This window comes from Echiichthys vipera (assembly GCF_963691815.1).
Source record: "Echiichthys vipera genome assembly, chromosome: 18".
Classification (NCBI taxonomy): Eukaryota; Metazoa; Chordata; class Actinopteri; order Perciformes; family Trachinidae; genus Echiichthys; species Echiichthys vipera.
Window position 1 is genome coordinate 11736255 of NC_139843.1, and position 19395 is coordinate 11755649.

At 42.2% G+C, this 19395-nt stretch overlaps 2 protein-coding genes across 4 annotated transcripts in view; one reads left to right on the forward strand and one right to left on the reverse strand.

Annotated features, from left to right (window-relative positions):
* Positions 1 to 1987: 1987 nt before the first annotated feature.
* On the forward strand, positions 1988 to 11333 carry vwa2 (von Willebrand factor A domain containing 2; the record flags this gene model as incomplete). The annotated part of the gene is made up of 13 exons (XM_083932378.1): positions 1988 to 2048; positions 4711 to 4785; positions 5575 to 5708; positions 5809 to 5918; positions 7398 to 7595; positions 7678 to 7811; positions 7958 to 8093; positions 8989 to 9044; positions 9178 to 9285; positions 9386 to 9964; positions 10163 to 10714; positions 10870 to 10992; positions 11203 to 11333. The coding sequence occupies 13 exons, from the start codon at positions 1988 to 1990 to the stop codon at positions 11331 to 11333; spliced, it is 2397 nt and encodes a 798-aa protein (XP_083788504.1).
* A 910-nt stretch (positions 11334 to 12243) lies between these two features.
* Positions 12244 to 19395, reverse strand: part of afap1l2 (actin filament associated protein 1-like 2) — a 36535-nt gene continuing 29383 nt past the window's right edge. For all 3 annotated transcript variants that reach the window (XM_083933230.1, XM_083933229.1, XM_083933231.1), the window contains 13 exons: positions 17980 to 18159; positions 17749 to 17835; positions 17529 to 17613; positions 17284 to 17388; positions 16397 to 16608; positions 15185 to 15330; positions 14967 to 15078; positions 14252 to 14494; positions 13884 to 14160; positions 13446 to 13619; positions 13171 to 13358; positions 12903 to 13064; positions 12244 to 12750 (listed from right to left, as the gene is read on the reverse strand). In XM_083933230.1, the coding sequence (XP_083789356.1) occupies positions 12724 to 12750; positions 12903 to 13064; positions 13171 to 13358; positions 13446 to 13619; positions 13884 to 14160; positions 14252 to 14494; positions 14967 to 15078; positions 15185 to 15330; positions 16397 to 16608; positions 17284 to 17388; positions 17529 to 17613; positions 17749 to 17835; positions 17980 to 18159 (1998 nt within the window). In that variant the 3' untranslated portion in view covers positions 12244 to 12723. The remainder of the gene's footprint in view (positions 12751 to 12902; positions 13065 to 13170; positions 13359 to 13445; positions 13620 to 13883; positions 14161 to 14251; positions 14495 to 14966; positions 15079 to 15184; positions 15331 to 16396; positions 16609 to 17283; positions 17389 to 17528; positions 17614 to 17748; positions 17836 to 17979; positions 18160 to 19395) is intronic.

Here is a 19395-nt window from a genome sequence, read left to right on the forward strand (position 1 = left end):
TTTATATGTACTCATGCATGGCTGCGTCCTCCTACAAGTGTGTGTGTTTGTGTTTTCTGGCAGTAATGAAACCTCTTGTCCTCCCAACGTACCAGCGAGTGCACAAATGGAGCGTCAATAGCCCCTGGTGATGTTATCAGCCCGCGGCTGCTCAAACAGCCACTGCATGTCAGCTCTGCAGATCTGTATCACAGACACACAGACTCCTCTTAAAGAGAGCCTCCGTCCTGCACACAATTCCATCTCTGTCTCAGAAATACACACAGCTGTGCCTCTGGCACGTCCGTCCTCTTTAGCCCACCCCAACACACACACACACACACACACACACACGCACAAGGATATTATGGCCAAGCTTATCAGCAGCCAGAGTTAATCAAACCTTATCTGCAGCCCCTCAACGTCTTATGTTTATCCACCAATGAACATACAGAATAAGGCAGGCAGGGTTCACTCAATTAACTGTTAATCAGATATTCCTGTGTGGTTGAATGGAATTTAATAAAACAGCCTTGCATTAAGTCATTTCTTTATAAGACAGTTTTTAGAACTTGGGCTGATGAAAATGCAATTGTGACGTAGTTTGAGAAGGAAAGGAAAGACTAATGGTCATGTGTGACTCAGCACAGACCCCAGCAGCCAGAATTAGACATGAGAACAGCCTACAGCCTCAGAAACACTGTCATGCACCAACCTGATGTCAAGTGGACCGGGCTGAATCTGAACACTGAAACTGTGCAAACTAGAAGACATCACTGCTCTGATGGAGGTTTTCTCTCCTGAAAGTGACTGGACACTTTCAGCTGAAAGTGTCTGCGGTTGCCAAAGTGACGGCAGATGCGTAGCTGTCCTCGTGAATACCTCTGTTTAGTTTTTCATTATAATGTTAAACATAACGTTACCTACCTGATCAGTCTTTATAGTTTTGTTTGAGTAAATGTGTCTGTCACGTTTAGTTTGTTGCTTGTTGTTACGGTAAACAGGAAGCAGGATTTTGCATGTTCTCAAGTTTTGATTGCTTACAATCTCCAGCACAGTCATTTTGAATCGCAGGAAGGCCCTGATTAGTCAAATATAGAAATATTCAAAACTGCTTAAAGAAGGGGCCTTTATCATTTTTCTGCACACCTTTGCAATAATAAACCGTCACATCGGCAAAACATTTTCCAGCTAAACGCACTGATGAACAGGCTGTAGACATACATACTCGCGCACTTTTACAGCCCTCATTGCATCCACATGGTCTGACACATTCCTGTTAAAAACAAGCCTTCTTATCAGCTTCCTCTCCACATGAAAAGAAGATGAAATAATCCTTATCGGTCTGACCCAGCAGGCTTAGTCGACTAGGGGTCCTTATTGCACTTCCTCTTACAAACGCTCAGCTGTGCATCGAGGTAAAATTTGTTATACTTGATTTTGAGCAATTTGATATATTTCTCCCTTCAGTCTGAACGGTCCGTGGGAAATATGGGAAAGTAGCTGTCAGTCAAAAAGTATCTCTTCATCGACTCCTCTTTGAAAGGTCACGGCTCGACCCCCTGTGAGCTGTGAATACATGCTGAGGGTGTACTCGGGTCCTTGAGGCAGGTTACACTGACCTAACTTCACTTCTCCTCTCTCATTTTAGCCTCCCCCTTCTACAACCTGAACCGTATTTTGTCATTCCTTTCCACTTGATTACAAGTCTTCCTTTAAAAAGAAAAATAGTGAAATGATACAAAACATAAAACAAACGTTAAAAGAAAAAAAAGGGGCAAAAAATAGTACTTATCACTTCCTGGCTTGTGCACAATTTGTCTTTGCCCGACATATAGGTCAGTGGTTACCAGCCTGGGGTCAGAGTTCCCAAGAGGTACAAAGATGAATTTGATTCTGACTTTTTTCCCTCACTTAACTCTCACACAGTCCCTCATCTGCTCTTGTGTGTATTGTGTTGCATCTTGTTGCTAAGTGTTTGCCTTTGTTTATCATTCCAGGTCTCGACATGCTCCCTGATATCCATCTCTCCCTCCTCTCCCTCCTCTCCATGGTGCTGCTTCTACAAGGTCGGCTGATTGGTCTTATTACCGTTGCATTCGGTTTCCTTCTGTACGTCTTTATTTAGAGACTTTAGATAAAGAACTGCCCTGAGTACAGGTTTGGAGGTTTATAATGTATCAAATATACAAAAAAATGTGCCTACACAATCATTCAGTCGTCTTCTTGTAGTCTGAGAATACATTAAGTGGTTACACTGTAGCCTACATCCCTATTTGAACTTTCATGTCTTATCAGAGAAACCGACAGTTCCACATCCTGTCAAGAGTTATTAGAGACTACAGCCACCAAACTTTAGCTTAGCCTCATCAATACTTGGGACAGGTGGAAACCGCTAGCCTGGCTTTGTCCAAAGTCCTACTTGGCCACACTCTATTGTAGCGCTGGTCCAAACGAAAAGAAATCTATCTACTAACACCTCCTAAATTCAGGCTGTTGTTGTTGTTGTTGTTGTTGTTGTTGCGTTTTAAAGTTTTTATTTAGATTTGTGTATTTCTTTTGTGTAGAAAATTAAATAAAAAACAGTTATTACTAAAAACCGTTTAGGAAATAGGGTGCTCTTTTTTGCGACTTAGATGAGAAGATTGATACCACTTTCGTATCTCTACAGTATATGAGGCTAAAGCTAGCATAGTCTAAAGACAAGAGGACAAATAGGGTGGCTCTGTCCAAAGGAAACAAATTGCACTTGCCAACACTTCTACAACTCACTTATTAAAATGTACACAATATAACATTGTCCACTTTTTTGCAATTGGATATCCAGCTACAGCTAGCCGTCAATTAGTTTAGCCTAGCTTAAAGTTGGGAACAGCTGGCCTGGCTCTGTCCAAAGTTTGTTAACCTCACGACTGTTTCGGGTTTAAGTGTTTGCAGAAAAAAACAATTATGTTATTGTAATAAATGTTAAATGTATTGCATTTGTGAGCATATCTGAGGTCGAGGTTGACTGCATGGTGGTAGATGTATCACTGATGCTCCTCTGGTCGACCTGAGATTCTTTACAGGATATTTTACTGCATAAACCTGTCGAGTTTCCAGTGCTGAACAATCCCAGTTATCTTCCCTTCAAAGTGATATCCTCTTGTGCTTAAAATGCTGCTTGTTTCAGGGCAAGTCAAATTTTGCATTGCTTTTATAGCGTATCGTCAGTTGTTCTCTCTCGGACCTGAGAGTATTTGCCTGAGGGGTAAGAGGGGAGTGGTAAGGCAATATAATCTGTGAGTTCTTTTCAAAAATGACAGCTTTAGCGCCATCTTAACTATTTATTACTGAACATTTTAAGACTTTGAATTTGCGCAAACCAGACTGTTTCACCTTGTCAAGAAGGCCCCCTTTTTCCTCCAGTGTTGACAACACAGATAGCATGTTGCGGTGCTTCACCAGCTAGATATCCATGTTATCCAGCCTGTCAGGTTAAAGTTCCAAGATAGGTAAGAGCTCATCCTAGTTTTTCAACTCTGATTTCAAGGGAATATTCCTTCTATCTCCCAGACTATGGTGGGATTCACGCTAATTAAACATCAACTCCTCGACCTGGGGATTCTTGCTAATTATCTTGTTCCTGATAGGCTATGTCTTCATTCACAGACATTAAAGATACATAGTTATTTTGCTAGAGGCACTTGGCTGAATAGACAGACTGTTCAGAGCCGTGGGGCCCCGCTGACCATGAGAAAAGCAGCTTGCCAGTAACTTTCCCTGTCAGGAGGACTTTGGGGCTGGACTGATGGAATTAGAGGCAGATTAAAGGGTCAGGATTGAGAGAAGGGGGGTGTTAATCCATCGAGTGAATTGATGATGAAAGACTTTATGTAAAGACGTATATATCATGGTCATTTAAAAAGGAATGTGAAGTCAGTGGCTCTATTATTACTAAAATAAAATAGTGTAAATTACATCAAGATTTTTAGTTTAATTCGACTTTTAACAATAAGACTACTTAAACTGAAACTTATAAAAAATTACTTTTACATAGGTTATATAACCCTAGCTCAGACCATTGAACTTCTGTACATGGAAGCCGTCTTTGATGTTTCTGTCCTCCTTCACCTAAGTCAACGGATTTAGCAGGTACTAAATCGACAGCCTGAAGCATTACAGCAAAGTTAACAGGGACAAACATTAATTTTCTTTCCGTACTGTGATTGTAGAGAAGCCCTGCGTCTGTTTTAATGTGGAGATGCATGTAAAACCACTCAAGCGCTCCATCTACGTGATGGACAAATGCCTCTGTGACCTGTCGGGGTTACCGGGGACAACAAGGCGTGTTCACGTGGGTTTCTGACCAGGAAATCACATGCCCCTCGCTCCTCTTTGGGCTGAACGTGTGCCTGAATAGAGCGACGTCCTTTCAGTGAACGGAGAGGAAGAATGGTTTTCTTCACTTGTCCATTCGCATTAGCTTTGAATACTTAATTATCCATCGCGGAAAGGGTCAAGCGGGAGTCAGCTAACTGTGTTGGCTTCAGGGACAGCATCCAATTTATAATTTTATTTAACTTCTGAAGGCTGTAATAGTGTTTTTAACGGTTCCACATTGACACAGCATGGAGATGAGTTGAGGTTTTATAGATCAGTGTGATTATTTGTCTTGCTTATTATGTTTTTTTAATGTTATTCTTGAAAAAAAACCTACTGCATCTAAATCTAAATGTTTGTCCCTCCTAGTCCGGCAGGGCGCCTCGGTGCAGGAGATCCAAACCAACCATGAGAACATCATAAAGATCAACTCAGCAGGAGAAAGTGAGTAGAGAGATAATTCCGCTGTGCAAACCATGTATTGTAGCAAAGTGTATAAAGGTTAAAGTGACAGTATGTGCAGGATCTGATGCAGACAGGGTTACGCAAAAAAAAAAAGTATAACGCAGTTACGTTGTAGTAAATGCTGGGAGGAGGCCTCTGGGAAGACCAGGTGGAGAGATTATATCTCCACACTGGCCTGGGAACGCCTCAGGATCCCCCAGTTAGAGCTGTTTAATGTGGCCTGGGAAAGGGAAGTTTGGGGTCCCCTGCTAGAGCTGCTGCCCCCGCAACCCGACCCCGGATAATTGGTTGAAGATGAGTGATGAGTGAGTGAATTAAGTTGTTCAAAGTGACAACACGTTGAAAGAATCCTCTGAGATGGTGGGTGGTCTCATTAGCCTGGTGTCTGTGCCACAGAGGAAGGTGTTTGGAGGTGACTTTCCCATACAGTACACAGACAGACGGCACACTCTCCCTCTCTCTAGGGGTCCTCTTCAGGATCAGCTTCTAACATTACAGCAACGCTAACATTATTTATGCCACCAGCAAGTTCAGACATGCTTTTTGCTCAGTGATGGTTTTGTGAGTGTAAAAATGAGCTCTGTCATGCTAAGCTGTTATTGCCTCTTATTATGTCAAGGTATTATTTTCATGCACATTTGATCCCTAACCAAGATTATCCCCCAATGCCATTACAGAATAGTGACAGTGAATGAGTTTGAACCTACATTTTTATCGATATATCCAGAGTGTTAAACTGTGTTTGTGCGTGTTTGTTTCCCTGGGAAGTGATGCAGTGCTCAGCAGCCATGGACGTCCTTTTCCTCATGGATGGTTCTCACAGCGTTGGGAAGGGCAGCTTTGAGCGGTCCAAACACTTCGCCATCAAGCTCTGTCAAGCACTGGACATTGGACCAGACAAGGTTTGTTATCTCTCTGTTCTTTTATGTTCTACCTCTTACGCCCCCCTCTCGCTCTTTCTCTCATGTCAATCATTATTCATGCTATCCCACCCCCGTCCAGGTGAGAGTCGGCTTCATTCAGTTCGGTTCCACTCCCCGGTTGGAGTTCGCCTTGGACTCGTACACCACCAAACAAGAGCTGAAAAAGCACATGAAGAAAGTTTCTTATAGGTGTGTTTCTCCTCTCATCTCATTTCACCCTCAGACAAAGAATATTTTAGGATGCAAAACACTTTATCATAGTGGGATTGTGACTGCTCTTCTTAAAACAGTGCAGATGAGCAGAAACATCAGTTTGAGGATGTTGAAAACAGCTTTGCCGTTTTTGAGTACACACAGGTGAAAGGTGTTGGTGATCTCCTCTTTTTTGGCATGCAGAAACTTACCTACCACATTGATGAGTTGGCAATAATGGCAAAACAGTAATGCTAACTGAAAAGGAAAACAAATTAATTTCAGATTAGAGGGGTACACCACATGTTGTCACTGGATTTTGGATGCACAAACTGACACTGTGTGTGTGTGTGTGTGTGTGTGTGTGTGTGTGTGTGTGTGTGTGTGTGTGTGTGTGTGTGTGTGTGTGTGTGTGTGTGTGTGTGTGTGTGTGTGTGTGTGTGTCTGTGTGTGTGTGTGTGTGTGTGTGTGTGTGTGTGTGTGTGTGTGTGTGTGTGTGTGTGTGTGTGTGTGTGTGTGTGTGTGTGTGTGTGTGTGTGTGTGTGTGTGTGTGTGTGTGTGTGTCTGTGTGTGTGTGTACGTTCAAACCACATGGCATTTTGGTTTGAGGAAACAGACTTTGTTATGCTTCAGCCAACTTTTATCGGATCAGTGCGTTCTTTGAGTGACATTTTTCAGGTGAAGGTCGGGGGGCCATGCCACTTTGGGTCCCTAGGCCTGTGCCCAGTAGGCCCGTTTAATAACCCATCTGTTACTTGAAGTTCAGTGTGAAAGTATGTACATGTTTATTCATGTAAATTTTTGTGTAACTTACATTACAAACAGTACTGTTTTATAGGCCTGCTATAAAACTCCTACTTTGCAATAATTCCCTCTACTCCTGACCAACAATGTGACCAAATATATGGATAACAACGTGCTTGTTAACCAGTTTAATTTTAGTTCAGTGTTCAATCAACTCTGTCTGAAAACCAATACATCGTGTTATTGAAATAAATCTGTTCAAGGAATCTTTCAATCATGCCCGAAGGCCTTTAAATCTTTCACTATAATGTTCTGTAGTTTCAGTTCTCCAAGCAGACACAAAAAGATGGTAATATGATAGTATGGCATCTAAAAACCCACAAACTACCTTTGTTTAAGCAGTTCTGTCTCCCAACATTAATGAGACACTGTGAATCTGTTTCTTTGTGTCGAGTAGTGAGATTAAAGGCTCCTGCTCTGACTGTCTTTTTTAAAGAAATATAATAGGTTTTAAATAAGTTTCTTGAGCCCTGGGGTGATGGAATTTAAGCCAATACTAAGAACTAAAACAGGAACCCACCCCAAAATGGTATGAAGTTTACTTTGGCAGTGATATTTGGTAGATTATTAACTCTGCTAGCTTCTGTAGTGCAATACACATTGTGTAATTGTTCTGTTTCAGTAACGTTCTAACAATAAGGTAAAACAGTTCTCCAAACTCTGAATTCCCAGGGGAGGCAGCACCCAGACAGGCCTGGCTCTAAAATATGTGCTGAGGAAAGGTTTCCCAGGCGGCCGTAACTCCTCCACTGCGGCCCGGATCGCCATCCTCTTATCAGATGGGAGGTCTCAGGGCAACGTGATGCAGGCGGCTGCACAGCTCAAAGAGACGGGCGTGGTCTTGTTTGCCGTTGGCATTCGCTACCCCAGGTTTGTTAACGATCATTGCCAATTAATAATAGATCCGAACCACTACTTTTTATTTACTTTTTATTAATGGTTTGTTTTCCAGATGGGAAGAGCTACATGCTTTGGCCAGCGAGCCAATGGAGAGCCACGTTTTCTTTGCAGAGCATTTCTCCGACGCTGTCAATGGCCTGCACACCACACTGGCCACCTTTGCTGTCTGCAATGCCACTCCTGCAGGTGGGATTCCTCTGCAACACTTTGCAGTTATGACTGTCCCCTCCCTAGATAAATTCATTTTTTGTCTTCCTCTCACCAATTCTTTCCAGTTCTTGCCCCCACTCAACATCCCTTCATATCCCCACCTGTCCCTTCTTGTTCCCCAGGCTGTCAGATGGAGTCATTTCCCTGCGAGAGGAAAACACTGGAGACAGTGAAAGAGCTGCAGGGGAATTACATGTGTTGGAAAGGCTCCAAGGGATATTCCCCATACACGTCTCTCTGTCCATACTACAGGCAAGTGTGCATAAATAGTATTATTGTTGTTTTCTTCACCTGAAGTCACGAAAACAGTCTTTATATGATGTATTTCTGCACTTTCCCCAGAGAAAACCCGTTATTCACTGAAACTGAAAACACCATATCAATAGTCATTCTGTCATTCTGGATCAGACTGGGTCAAACAATGTGTGCACTGGAACCAAATATGTAACACTTGTTGTGCATTGCTCAATGAACCACAAGACTGCTGTTGTAAAACAGGGTTACTCCCATGTGTTAATGTGCTGTGTTAGTGTGAGGGTGTTAATAATAAAAACAAGTGTGCTTCTATCAGACCCTCTCACAGCAGTTCACTGTCGAACCATCACAACTTTTCATTTGATCTTACAAATCTAATTTTTAATAAATACACTAAGCTGTCAGCAATTTGTTTTCAATAGCTTAATTTTTTTTTTAAAGTAGGACTGCTGCTTGTACAACACTTGGTGTATATAATCCCATATAAGATGTGTCAATGTCGTTATTACATGTCTTTCATCAACACTTGATTCTAAATTGGTAAGTTATGGCATTCTACGGTCTATTGTGTTAAGTTATTGCTGTGTAATGAGCGAGTTGATGTAAAGTGAGCGGGTTATTATTGCGAATTTAAGTGTTTCAGGGTGATTCAAAAGCTGAGTCACTTTGTCAGGGTTAAGTTTACAATAATGACTGGCCCGTTCTTTATTTACAGTATCCCTTACATACCTCATGCCTTCCATGTGAGTTAGTTATCATATTTTGTAGTTTATTAACTGATAGGCAAGGAAATTTGATTTACTTGAGAGAAAATGAATTTCACATTCCATTAATTCATTTTCAACCCCAAAAAAGGAACATGTAAAATGTTGTGTTCATTCAAATGTGTGTGTTTCAGGTACAACAAGGTGTACAAGAGACACCAGTCAGTCTGCCATCGGACTATCTGTCCAGGTAACCATTCTCTCTCTTTCTTTCTCTCTCTCTATGAGATGATGTACTGTATATTTGTGTAACATCCTGCCCCCCCCCCCCCTCTCTCTCTCTCTCTTTCTTTCTGTTTCCCTTTCTCTCCTTCATTTTGTAGATCCCTGCGACTCTCAGCCATGTCTGAATGGTGGCACATGTGTATCAGAAGGTTCAGAGGGTTACCACTGCATATGTCCACCTGGTTATGGAGGAGACCCACACTGTGGTCTGTACACTGTCTTCAAACTTACAAAGATATTTGTAACGCCCCTCTGGCTGAACACTTTCTCTTCAACAAACTAACTTGACCCTCCATCTCTCCTCAGCTCCTGCATTATCCCTGGACTGCTCCGTAGACTTACTGTTCCTGGTGGAGGGCTCCGCCACGCTCACCTTGGAAGGCTTCCTCCGCCTCAAGTCCTTCTTAAAGCGCTTTCTGCGCACTGTGATCGGGTCTGACAGCCCCAGTAGAGTTGGCCTGGCGGTGTTTGGCGGAGAGACCAGAGTCGAGGCCCCAGTGAACAACTTCAAAGGAGACATAAAGGGTCTGCTTAAGGCTCTGGAGGCACTTCAACCAATCGGCGGCAAGACCCTGACTGGCCAGGCACTTCGCTATGTCACACGTCACGGCTTTGTGAGCGCGCCAGTGTTTGCAGACGTCACAGACGACCTGCCCCGTGTGGTGGTGCTGCTTACTGCCACTCCTGCTGCCGACGAGGTGGTAGAGCCTTCTAAATATGCACGAGACAGAGAGATCTTCCTGATAGGGGTGGGACCAGACTACTTAAGGGGACAACTGAATAATATCACAGGAAATCCACAGAGGACTATCACCTACACACCACCTGAGTTCAGTGCCAAGATCCCTGAGCTCAAGGCTAAGATCTGCAGTGTGGATACACAAGGTGCTGACTGATTGACTGACTCCTTAATACCTATTACAGTATCCATTTTACATTAGAATCCAGTTCATTCCCCTTTAAGAGAGAGAAATGCATGCTCATCCAAGAAATGCACTAAATATCATGCAGCAAAAAAATCACTTGGTCAACACTTCCTTAGAAGAAGAAACCTTATTAAACAAAAAAATAAATGTTTTTCAGGTTGTCTGGGCCAAGCAGTAGACCTGGTGTTTGCCCTGGATGCCTCAGGTGGTGTCAGCCCAGATAACTTTGCCACCCTGCGTGACTTTGTACGCAGCATCACCGTTCAGTTTGACATCAACCGCGACGTGGCTCAAGTTGCACTCGTGGCCTACGGTCGGAGACCCACCACTGTCTTCAACCTGGACACCCACGAGACGGGTTCTGCCATCCTCAAGGCCATAAATGATGCCAACTACTTGGGCGGAGTGGCTTCAACAGGGGCCGCTTTACTTCACATCCATTCCAACGTCCTGACGGCGGCCAAAGGCGCACGACCTGGTGTCAACAAGGCTGTGGTGGTGGTGACGGACGGTTCAGGCGGGGATGACGCTGCTGTTCCAGCTCGGAAGATAAGAGATAATGGCGTTTCAGTATTTGTGATCGGTATTGGAGATGTACAGAGAGAGAGGCTGCTACAGATTGCTGGTTCAGAGGAGCACATGATCGCGGTGCCGTCTTATGAGGATCTCAAGTATTTTGAGGATGTCTTGGTGCAGATGCTGTGTTCAGGTGAGAATTCAGGAAAGTACCGAACCTTTTCAGAACAGTTTCTATAGGCACTAGGAAGAAGTTAAAAAAAGATGGAAAATGCTAAGGGACTATGGGAATATGTGAACATTAAGTTATTGTAACCAGCTGATTTTTGATACTTGTCCTTCAATTAGAGGTTAAAAAGCCGGTAAACCTATGCAAGCCCAACCCATGTATGAATGATGGGACCTGCATCCTGTCCGGAGGGAGCTTCCGCTGTCAGTGCCAAGGCTATGAAGGACCTCACTGTGAAACAAGTCAGTGGCATTAATGATAATAATAACTTATTTTCTATCTTCATTCCTTTGCTTCCATCTTCCTGCCTTCCTTTTATGATAATTTCACTATCCTTACTACATTTAGTCTCACACTGTATGTAATTAATATACCTGTATCTGATCACAAAGTCCTTGTTGCAACAGCATTATTTGCATGCACACATGAGTTACTCTGTGGTTTGTCCGTAGGAAGCAGCAGGTTGTCATCCAGAGGAGATCTTCCGAGGCCCGTTGGTCTCAGAAAGAAGAGCAGGCAGAAAAAGAGTCACCAAGAGCTACTGCATCACTACAAACTGCATCGTAGGAGACACACTGCCTGATACACACACAAACACACATACTAGACACAGGAACAAGTCACTTATGGACACTTAAGAGCCAAGGATGTTTGCAGGTACAAAATGGAGCAAAGGGAAAACCAATGTTACTGTTTCAATATTTAAGCTTGCACTTGTGCCGTCAAACTGTATATACTTCTACTGCAGTGTCCTACTTTATCACTGCCATTTTTTTCCTCAATATGGTTCTGTTGTCTATTCAAAGATGAAAACTTTTATATTATATAAGATTGTATATCTGACATGATTTTATTATTTGTATTGTATGATCTCCTCTCAAACAAGACAAAAACATCAAATGTGTGGCAAAAACAAGCTGTATATACGATGTATCATGAGTAAAATTATTTCATCAATATATGTATTTCATTATTAATGTCACTGCTACTGTATACTGTATTACACTTAGAAATAGGCTGGATTTATACTTAAACTTACCCTGTACTTTACCAGTGTCACTTTTGGGGAAAGGAAAAAAAACCCTTCCATAATTAAAAAAAAGATTTAAAAAATTGATATTTACTGTACAGTAGAATCCTGCAACCTGTAAAGCACATAAGCGATAATATATATATATATATATTTATTTTTTTATGTTTGCCAGGATAACATCCTATCATCCAATGACTCCCCTTCATGAATGCTTTATAACGTGATTAGTGGGAAGATAATGAGTTAACTCTAATTACCCTGTTAAATCTTAATGCAGCACGCTTCCAGTGTCTGGAAGTATGTGCAAATTTCAAAGCATTTCAAGCCTTTGGTCCATTTTTAACAGATGAGCAGGACTGACATGTGTAAAGGCCAAAGGAGACCTTTTCATGAACAAATTTCAAGCAAGCATTGTTGTCAGTACATTTTTATTTGAATAAAAAGTGCATTTTTAGCTAGCAATACAAGCCAAATGAGGCTGAATAATGGTGTAAATATATTTACATCTTGGCTACCAGCATATATGAACCAAGCTACAATCTAGAGTGTACAAAATGGCCAATTTAAGTCAAGGGGTGTCTTTTCTGTCTGGGTGGTTTCAAATGTTTGGCTGTTTTCAATGTCACAACATCCCATTTGTGCATCATTATCAAGAACGATTGTTAGACCAAAATGCTGCTTCGGCAAAGTCCTCCCAATGGCAAATGGAGAAAAAACAACTTGAAAAGAAATTGAAACTCAGGTTATCCAGTGGTGTTTGAGAAGACGGCTTGTGCATTTCTCTGATTGGCTCTTTATAGTCTTGGCAAGAAGGTGATCAGGATGAGGGATGTTGATTTGACTGTCTGGTCTGGTAAAGCGGCATTTCCTGTTGTGGACAGCAGACCAGACCAAGAGGAACTTGTGGACTTAAGAGGTCAAAGGGCATTCAAGCTTCATTCTAGGTCGTGGATTTCTTCTCCCACTCCTGTTAATACAAAAAGGGATGAAACCAGTATTTTGACAGTATAACGTATATGCAATCATAAATTGTATACATTCTTGTGCTCTGTGGAACTCAATTATCTTGTTATCCTGTAACCATGTGTGCTTTGAGTGTACAGAAATCTGTAGTCTCACCTTAGCTTTCTGCAGGACTTTTCCTTTGGTGGCCATGATGGAGGCCGGTCTGTTCTTCAGTGCTGAGGCAGAGTTGACGGGGGAGGATGAGTCTGCACTGACGCTAATGTTGTAGGATTGGAGTGATGATGTCTGAGGAGCAGGCAGGGTTGCTGCTTTAGGCTGAGAGTGAAACAGTAGAGACAGTAGTTAGGGAGTGAATTAACCTAGTTCTAGAGAGTGGTAGGTTTGGAATCAATTCCCTGTGTTCACCCTGATGTACACTCACCGTGGGTGTGTCCTGGAGGCTGCTGTCCAGTGTGGTTCCTAGTGTGAAAGGCCCTGACTCTACTTTCTTCAGACTTTCCTTCACTTCCATCAGTCTTAGCTCCACCTCTACCCTGCGGTTCTCCGCCTCCCGGCACGCCTCCTCCTTTTGCTTCAAACAAGCTTCTAATGAGGCCTGCTGCTTGGGGTCTGTGGATGACAAACAGCTGTCAGTCAGTCGCACAGATCAGTGTAAAAAGGAGTAGTCATGTATCAAAGAAGGTGCAGATGTACTACCTTGACAGGCACTGAGCTCCTCTTTGGTTTCCCTTCTCTCCTTCTTCAGGTTTGCCAGGCTGCTCCTCACCTCCTCCCTCTCTCTCTCCAGACGGTCACGCTCATCAATGTAGCGCCGCATGTCAGCCTCTGTGCGATTCTTGCCCAGCTTCCCTTCGACCGCACCGGGACACCCTTGGAATTAATCATTAAAATTTTGTATATTTGATCTCATTTACAAGTGGAACAACATCCATATTTTATCATGCTTTTGACTGCAGTGGATGCAGTTTTTCACTAGAGGGCACTGTGGTAATGTAAGAGTACAGCAGTAATCTCACTCGGTGTCAAAGAAAACAATCTTAGCTCCATCTACTCACTAAAGCTTCATTATTTTAACACTATTTTCAACTTTAATGTTGTTGTACTTTCCAAACCCAACTGTTCTGTTGTCCTCACCTATGGTATGTGACTTAGGCCGCAGGGGGTGAGGACTGTGAGGGAGCCCAGTTGGGCCTTTATGGATCTGTACCCCTGAGGAGTTGAAGGCCTGTGGGATTCCCAAACTTGTCCTCTTGGGGGTCTCCTGGCCTTGGGATGAGGTCTTGACTGGTTGTGGCTGCGGTGGAGCGGGAGTGGGGGGTTGCTCTTGTTCTGGTTTGCTGGTAACAGAGGTCGAACTTGTTCCATTCAACACAGGTGTTGGATCAGGCTCAGTACGGTTAGTTGAAACAAGCTGGAATCGATGCATAGAATTTTAAATTAATACAACATATTAATCCAAAGTTATTTTCTCCAAATACAGCAAATAAGTCCCTGTTACCTACCTCTTTCATTTGAGATGATGGGTCCTTCTGGTCCTCTACTGGGACTGGGGAATTTATAGAAGTTTCTTTGGCAGGGGGGGCTTTACCCCCACTGGACGTATGGAGGAAGGAGCGTACAGGGACTAGGTCCAGGTAAATCCTGTCAGCATCCTGTTCTGCTCCCACTGAGTCCTTCACATTTGTTTCATTATGTTCCTGAGGATTGTTGTCCTCGCTGTCTGGCAAGCCGCTCTCTTCAGCATCCTGTATAACACAGGAGTAGGAAGTGAGTGATGTGATGGAAAGTGGCCTGATTGAGTGAGTCCATGTAAAAAGGAAACTGAAATTCAAAACTGTTTACAAAACAGAGCAGAGAGGCTACAGGTTCTTCTTAAAAAAACAAAAGACAATGCTTCACATGATTTTAAGGATCATTCTTTTCTGTTTGAAGGAGTGCTACCCCAATCAACACCGATGCTGAAGTAAAAACCTGCAGGTTTTATGAGCCTTGTGCATCTGATTTTACATGCCTAATTTAACCTGAAAAAATCAGTTATCCTTAGTTTGACAATCAGTCAGTGTAAAATTTATTTATTCTGCAAAAATGTTTGCGATATTTTAGCGTTTAGGGAAAAACGTAGACTACATTATGTGACAGCTGTTTTTTCATAACTCAACAGAAAAAAACTACTGATAAGTGAAGAAGATCAAGTGTTTTGATCGTAAAAGAACATACCTCTGGATCAGCTATAGACGCCACATCATCATACAGTTCATCAGAGTTGTGAGAGATGGAGGGCGGGGTGTCGATGTAGGTGTTTGGCTCTGAATACCTCCTCTGCATCAAGCTAGAGGGACACACGCATATACACAGAGAGGTCCCGCTTGAATGTCGTGCACGAGTATGCATCCAGCAGTGGGACACCTTAAAGTGGACAGAAGTAAGGATCTTACTATAGGGAAGTCTTGGCAGCATTGACTATGCTGGAGATCCTCTCAGCGTTGACGTAGTCGTAAGTCAGCTCTTCTGGGTCCATCTTGCACCCCGTCTCTGACAGCAAGAGGCCCAGCCAATGGCCCATGTCTGCGGACGTCTTAGCCTGAAAGAGGAGAGGAGAGGAGAGGAAAGAGTAGATAAAAGTGCATTTAGTGCATACATTGCACTTGCAACATCATGAGTTTAAAACCAGCTCATGGTTTATGTTGTTATTATCTGTCACTTTGTAATTAAAAATAATTTCTACAGCATAGGTTCCCAGCCGATTTTAATGTGCAAAACCTTTTAAGAAATGAAATGTCTAATATCCTTGAGCTGAGCAGTTTGACTCATCTAATTTGCAGTTTTCTGACTATTAAGAATATGTATTGCCTTTTAAAAACAGACAAGTATTCAGTTTAAGCTCCTTTCAATAACCAGAAAAGATTGAATGAAATGAAATAGGTGATAACCTTGTTGAAGTGTTTTGTTTGTTTTGGTAAATACTGGACTTGGTAAATTTCAATTTGTGGTTAAAAAAAAAAGCGAAGAAAAACGTAAACCATAACTGTGACAGAGCCCCTCAAGACTAAACATTAAATTCCATGGCCTATGACCAAATATGCACTGTAGCAGGGTGGTACTGGAAACCTAATGGAAAAGGGTGTAGCATTAGACCTCAAAATTCTAGTACACCCACACCCTTCACGCACACACACACACACACACACACACACACAAAAATATGCACACAAACACGCAGACCACCCTTGTGAATATTACACAAGCTCAGTTTGATGTCAGCAGAAAGTGATGAAATGACAACATAGTAGTGTTTGCCATAAGAAACTGTGCACCATTTTGTCTTTGAGAGACGCTGACGTTTGTCTTTACTCCAGACTTGTTAAGACTTCTGGTTATTACTCGGATCAACAGCAACCTGTCCTCTCCTACATAGTAAGTAAGTAAGTGCTTAGGCAAACGTGACGACCGGAAGTGCACAATACTGCATCCCACCAGATATTAATATAATCTGCTGTAAACAGTTTGTCTAACTTGTTACCAACCGGATAATTCTGACGCAACCAAATGACGGGTAAGACGAAAGGATTAGGGTCAGACCATTTATTTAGATCCAAAACATTTGCAGAGCTGTTGCAAAGCACAAGAACAGACGGTGGTTTGGTTACCTCCAGGGTTGCCAGCTGTGTGCCATCCATGTCGATCTTAAAGGAGTACAGGTGCTCGGGGCTGGGGTCGGGCAAAACACTGCAGCCCCCGAGGCTCACGGCCGGCTGGCTCACTTTGTTCTTGCCCTTGTCTTGGTAAAACCATAGCTGTCCGTTTTTTATAAGACACCAGCAGGTCCGCCATTGGCTGTTGACCAACACGTTGAGGTAGCCTGACAGAGGAAAGAGGTAAGTTTATCATGAGGTACCTGTAATGTATTGCTTTATGTTACCCAAAACTTTCAACTTTCATGGCCATTGGACCTCACCAATGGTTACAGTGCATGCAATCAAACGGAAAACTGTTTGGTTTTGCAAATGCACAGCCTGTTTTTAGATGTGAAAGACCCAGAAACGCTGACCAATTGTGGGCTTAAAGAGACAGTCACTAAAACGGAGCGTTTCAGACAGAGGGTGGATACAGGTACATTTAGACAGTGGGAAAAAGGTAGTTAGTAAAAAAAGTAGTACATTAAAACATGTAAACATTTCTGTATTAGGACCCCAAGGTACAATGAACCTGAACATGAGCATAATACTGTATGTCCACTTTAAATCAGAGCTAAAAAGCTGTTGTGGTAGTATATTGGTGGCTGAAAATGATCAAATGTTTTGTGTGTCGAAAAGAAACAACTTTTTCATTCAAAGCTATCAGGCCAATTCTCCAGACTAAATGGTGTCTAATTATGACTATCAGAAGGCTACATGGGAAAATGTTGACATGTTTAGTCTGGTATAAAATAACTACAGATAGAGTATGAACACCCAGCAAGGGCTACAGAACAGACCGTAACTGTGTCAAAGGATAGAGACTGCACCTGCAACACATACAGTAGATCTCTGCTCACCTGAGGTGTCCACACATTTCTCCGGGCTCTCCAACGAGGAGGGTTTTTTCTTGCCAATGTTCATGAGGTTGCTGAACTTCAAACCTGCACCATATTTTTTCTTCACTGTGGAGGGGAAAAGAAGAATTCTTGATATGATTTTAAAAACATTTTCCGTATCAGATACTCACAGCTGCACCATAGGCCTAAAACCATATTGTGGACTGACTCAAGTTTGTGTAAAAAAAACTGTGTGAGTGACTCACCATCTTTGTTTTCTGGAGTCTCAGCATGGCTGTCAGTGCTGCTGCCGCTCTCTGAAGCCACTGAGTATCTCTCACTCAGTTCTCCCTGAACGTTCAGATCAACATTTTAGTCATTTAGTAGACATGTTCCTCAGAAATACTAAGTATGACAAAAACAGAACTGTTGTCTGATCATAGAACGACATATACGCCAAAGCACAAATCTTCAAAGTCGGCGTACCTTTGTACAAATGAGCCTAGGGGAGTCAGACACAGAGTGTTGGGTGTCACAGCTTTCAGTCGGCTTGGGACTGATCTCCTGAATCACCTAATGAACAAGAGGTTGATCAGTGTCAACATAATTGGATTATATTAATCAAATCATAATCAAAACTGCAGAATTAACATTAAAAAATTAGTCATAACATATGATTGTAAAATAATACGGCCCGGCACAGTGTTTGAGTCTTACCCTCAGCCACTGCTCCGTCTGCTCCTTGCTCTGGAGGCCCAGCACGATGGCCTCTCCTCCCACTGGAATGACCTTCAATTTGTGCTCTTTTCTCTTCAGCTGCTTCTCCTTGTAGACCACACTGCAGCCTAGCAGACTCACATCCAGCAGAGGCGTCTGCTCCTTGGAGCTCTTATAGCACTGAGACATAACACTGTTACTCAACTTTATGATTTTAAAAAGGCTGACTGCAGGCACCAGCTGAATATTACAGGCAGATACTATCAGTAATTGAAAGGATTTTGATGATGGGGATGTGAAACCCCAGCAAATAGAAACGAGTTAAAACGTAATGCTTTTTCACAAAAGATCAATTACAACAGACTATTTGACAAGAAACAAGAGAGTTAGACAAAAATAATAATAATAATAATCTTGAACTAGGGTTGGGCGGTGATTAGCCGAGCTAGCATAAAGATTCAAAGCAGGGGAACCATCTAGCCTGGCTCTCTTTGAAATTAAAACATATTGCTACCGGCACACTATCTTTATATCTATTTAATTTAATATGTACACAAATGTACTAACAGCAATTTCTGTACTTAGAGGTGTGTTGTAACAATTTCTTGACAAAAATCAGTTTATTCATCCATCCAGCACTTCTGAGCAGCCTTGGGAAGTACCTATGTCCGACTAAAGAAATAGTTAAAGCACATAACTCCCCATAAAACCACCTTTTTTTTAACATAACAATTTGTGTACTTATTAAACAAATTAAATACAATTAAGTTTATAGTGAGATTTAGAGGCTCTGGCTACTATAACTTTAAAAAAGAGCCTGGATAGCTGTTTGGTTTTACCCTGCTCAGCTAAGCTAGGCTAATTGCCTCAGAGCTCTAGCTCGGTGCTTAAATCTGCATTAACTGCATTTTTGGTCACTTTGGGGGAAGTGCGACAAACGGTAAAACACAATATTGACACATTATTATATAATTAAGGTAGGCCTAATATGGCGAACGTGTAAGCAAACAGATGCGTTAAACAACCAGCAGATGCAGAGCAACATTAGAATTCATTTGGTTGTTTATTGGTTTGTTTCTACCTGATAAATGGTGCATAAGTCATTCTCATTTTAGCTCTGTTTTAGTGTCTGACAACTACTGAGAAAAACTTTTAGCTCTTTAGCTGCAAGCAGTTCCATTTTCTTCACCAGCTAGTTGCTAACTTTGTCTGTCTGTAGTGCATTGCTCCAAAGAGCTGAGAGACCCTTTACAAAGTAATTTGCTTCCCTGTTCATTAAAGCTATTATAAATGTACAGCTATGATAAATAAAACAATTCTGTGTATTTCCCTAAATATGTCCCAGTTACAGGCCACTGGCATTTAAGTTCTATGACATGGTTGATCTTTCTCATCATTCTCAGCCAAAATGAGGAG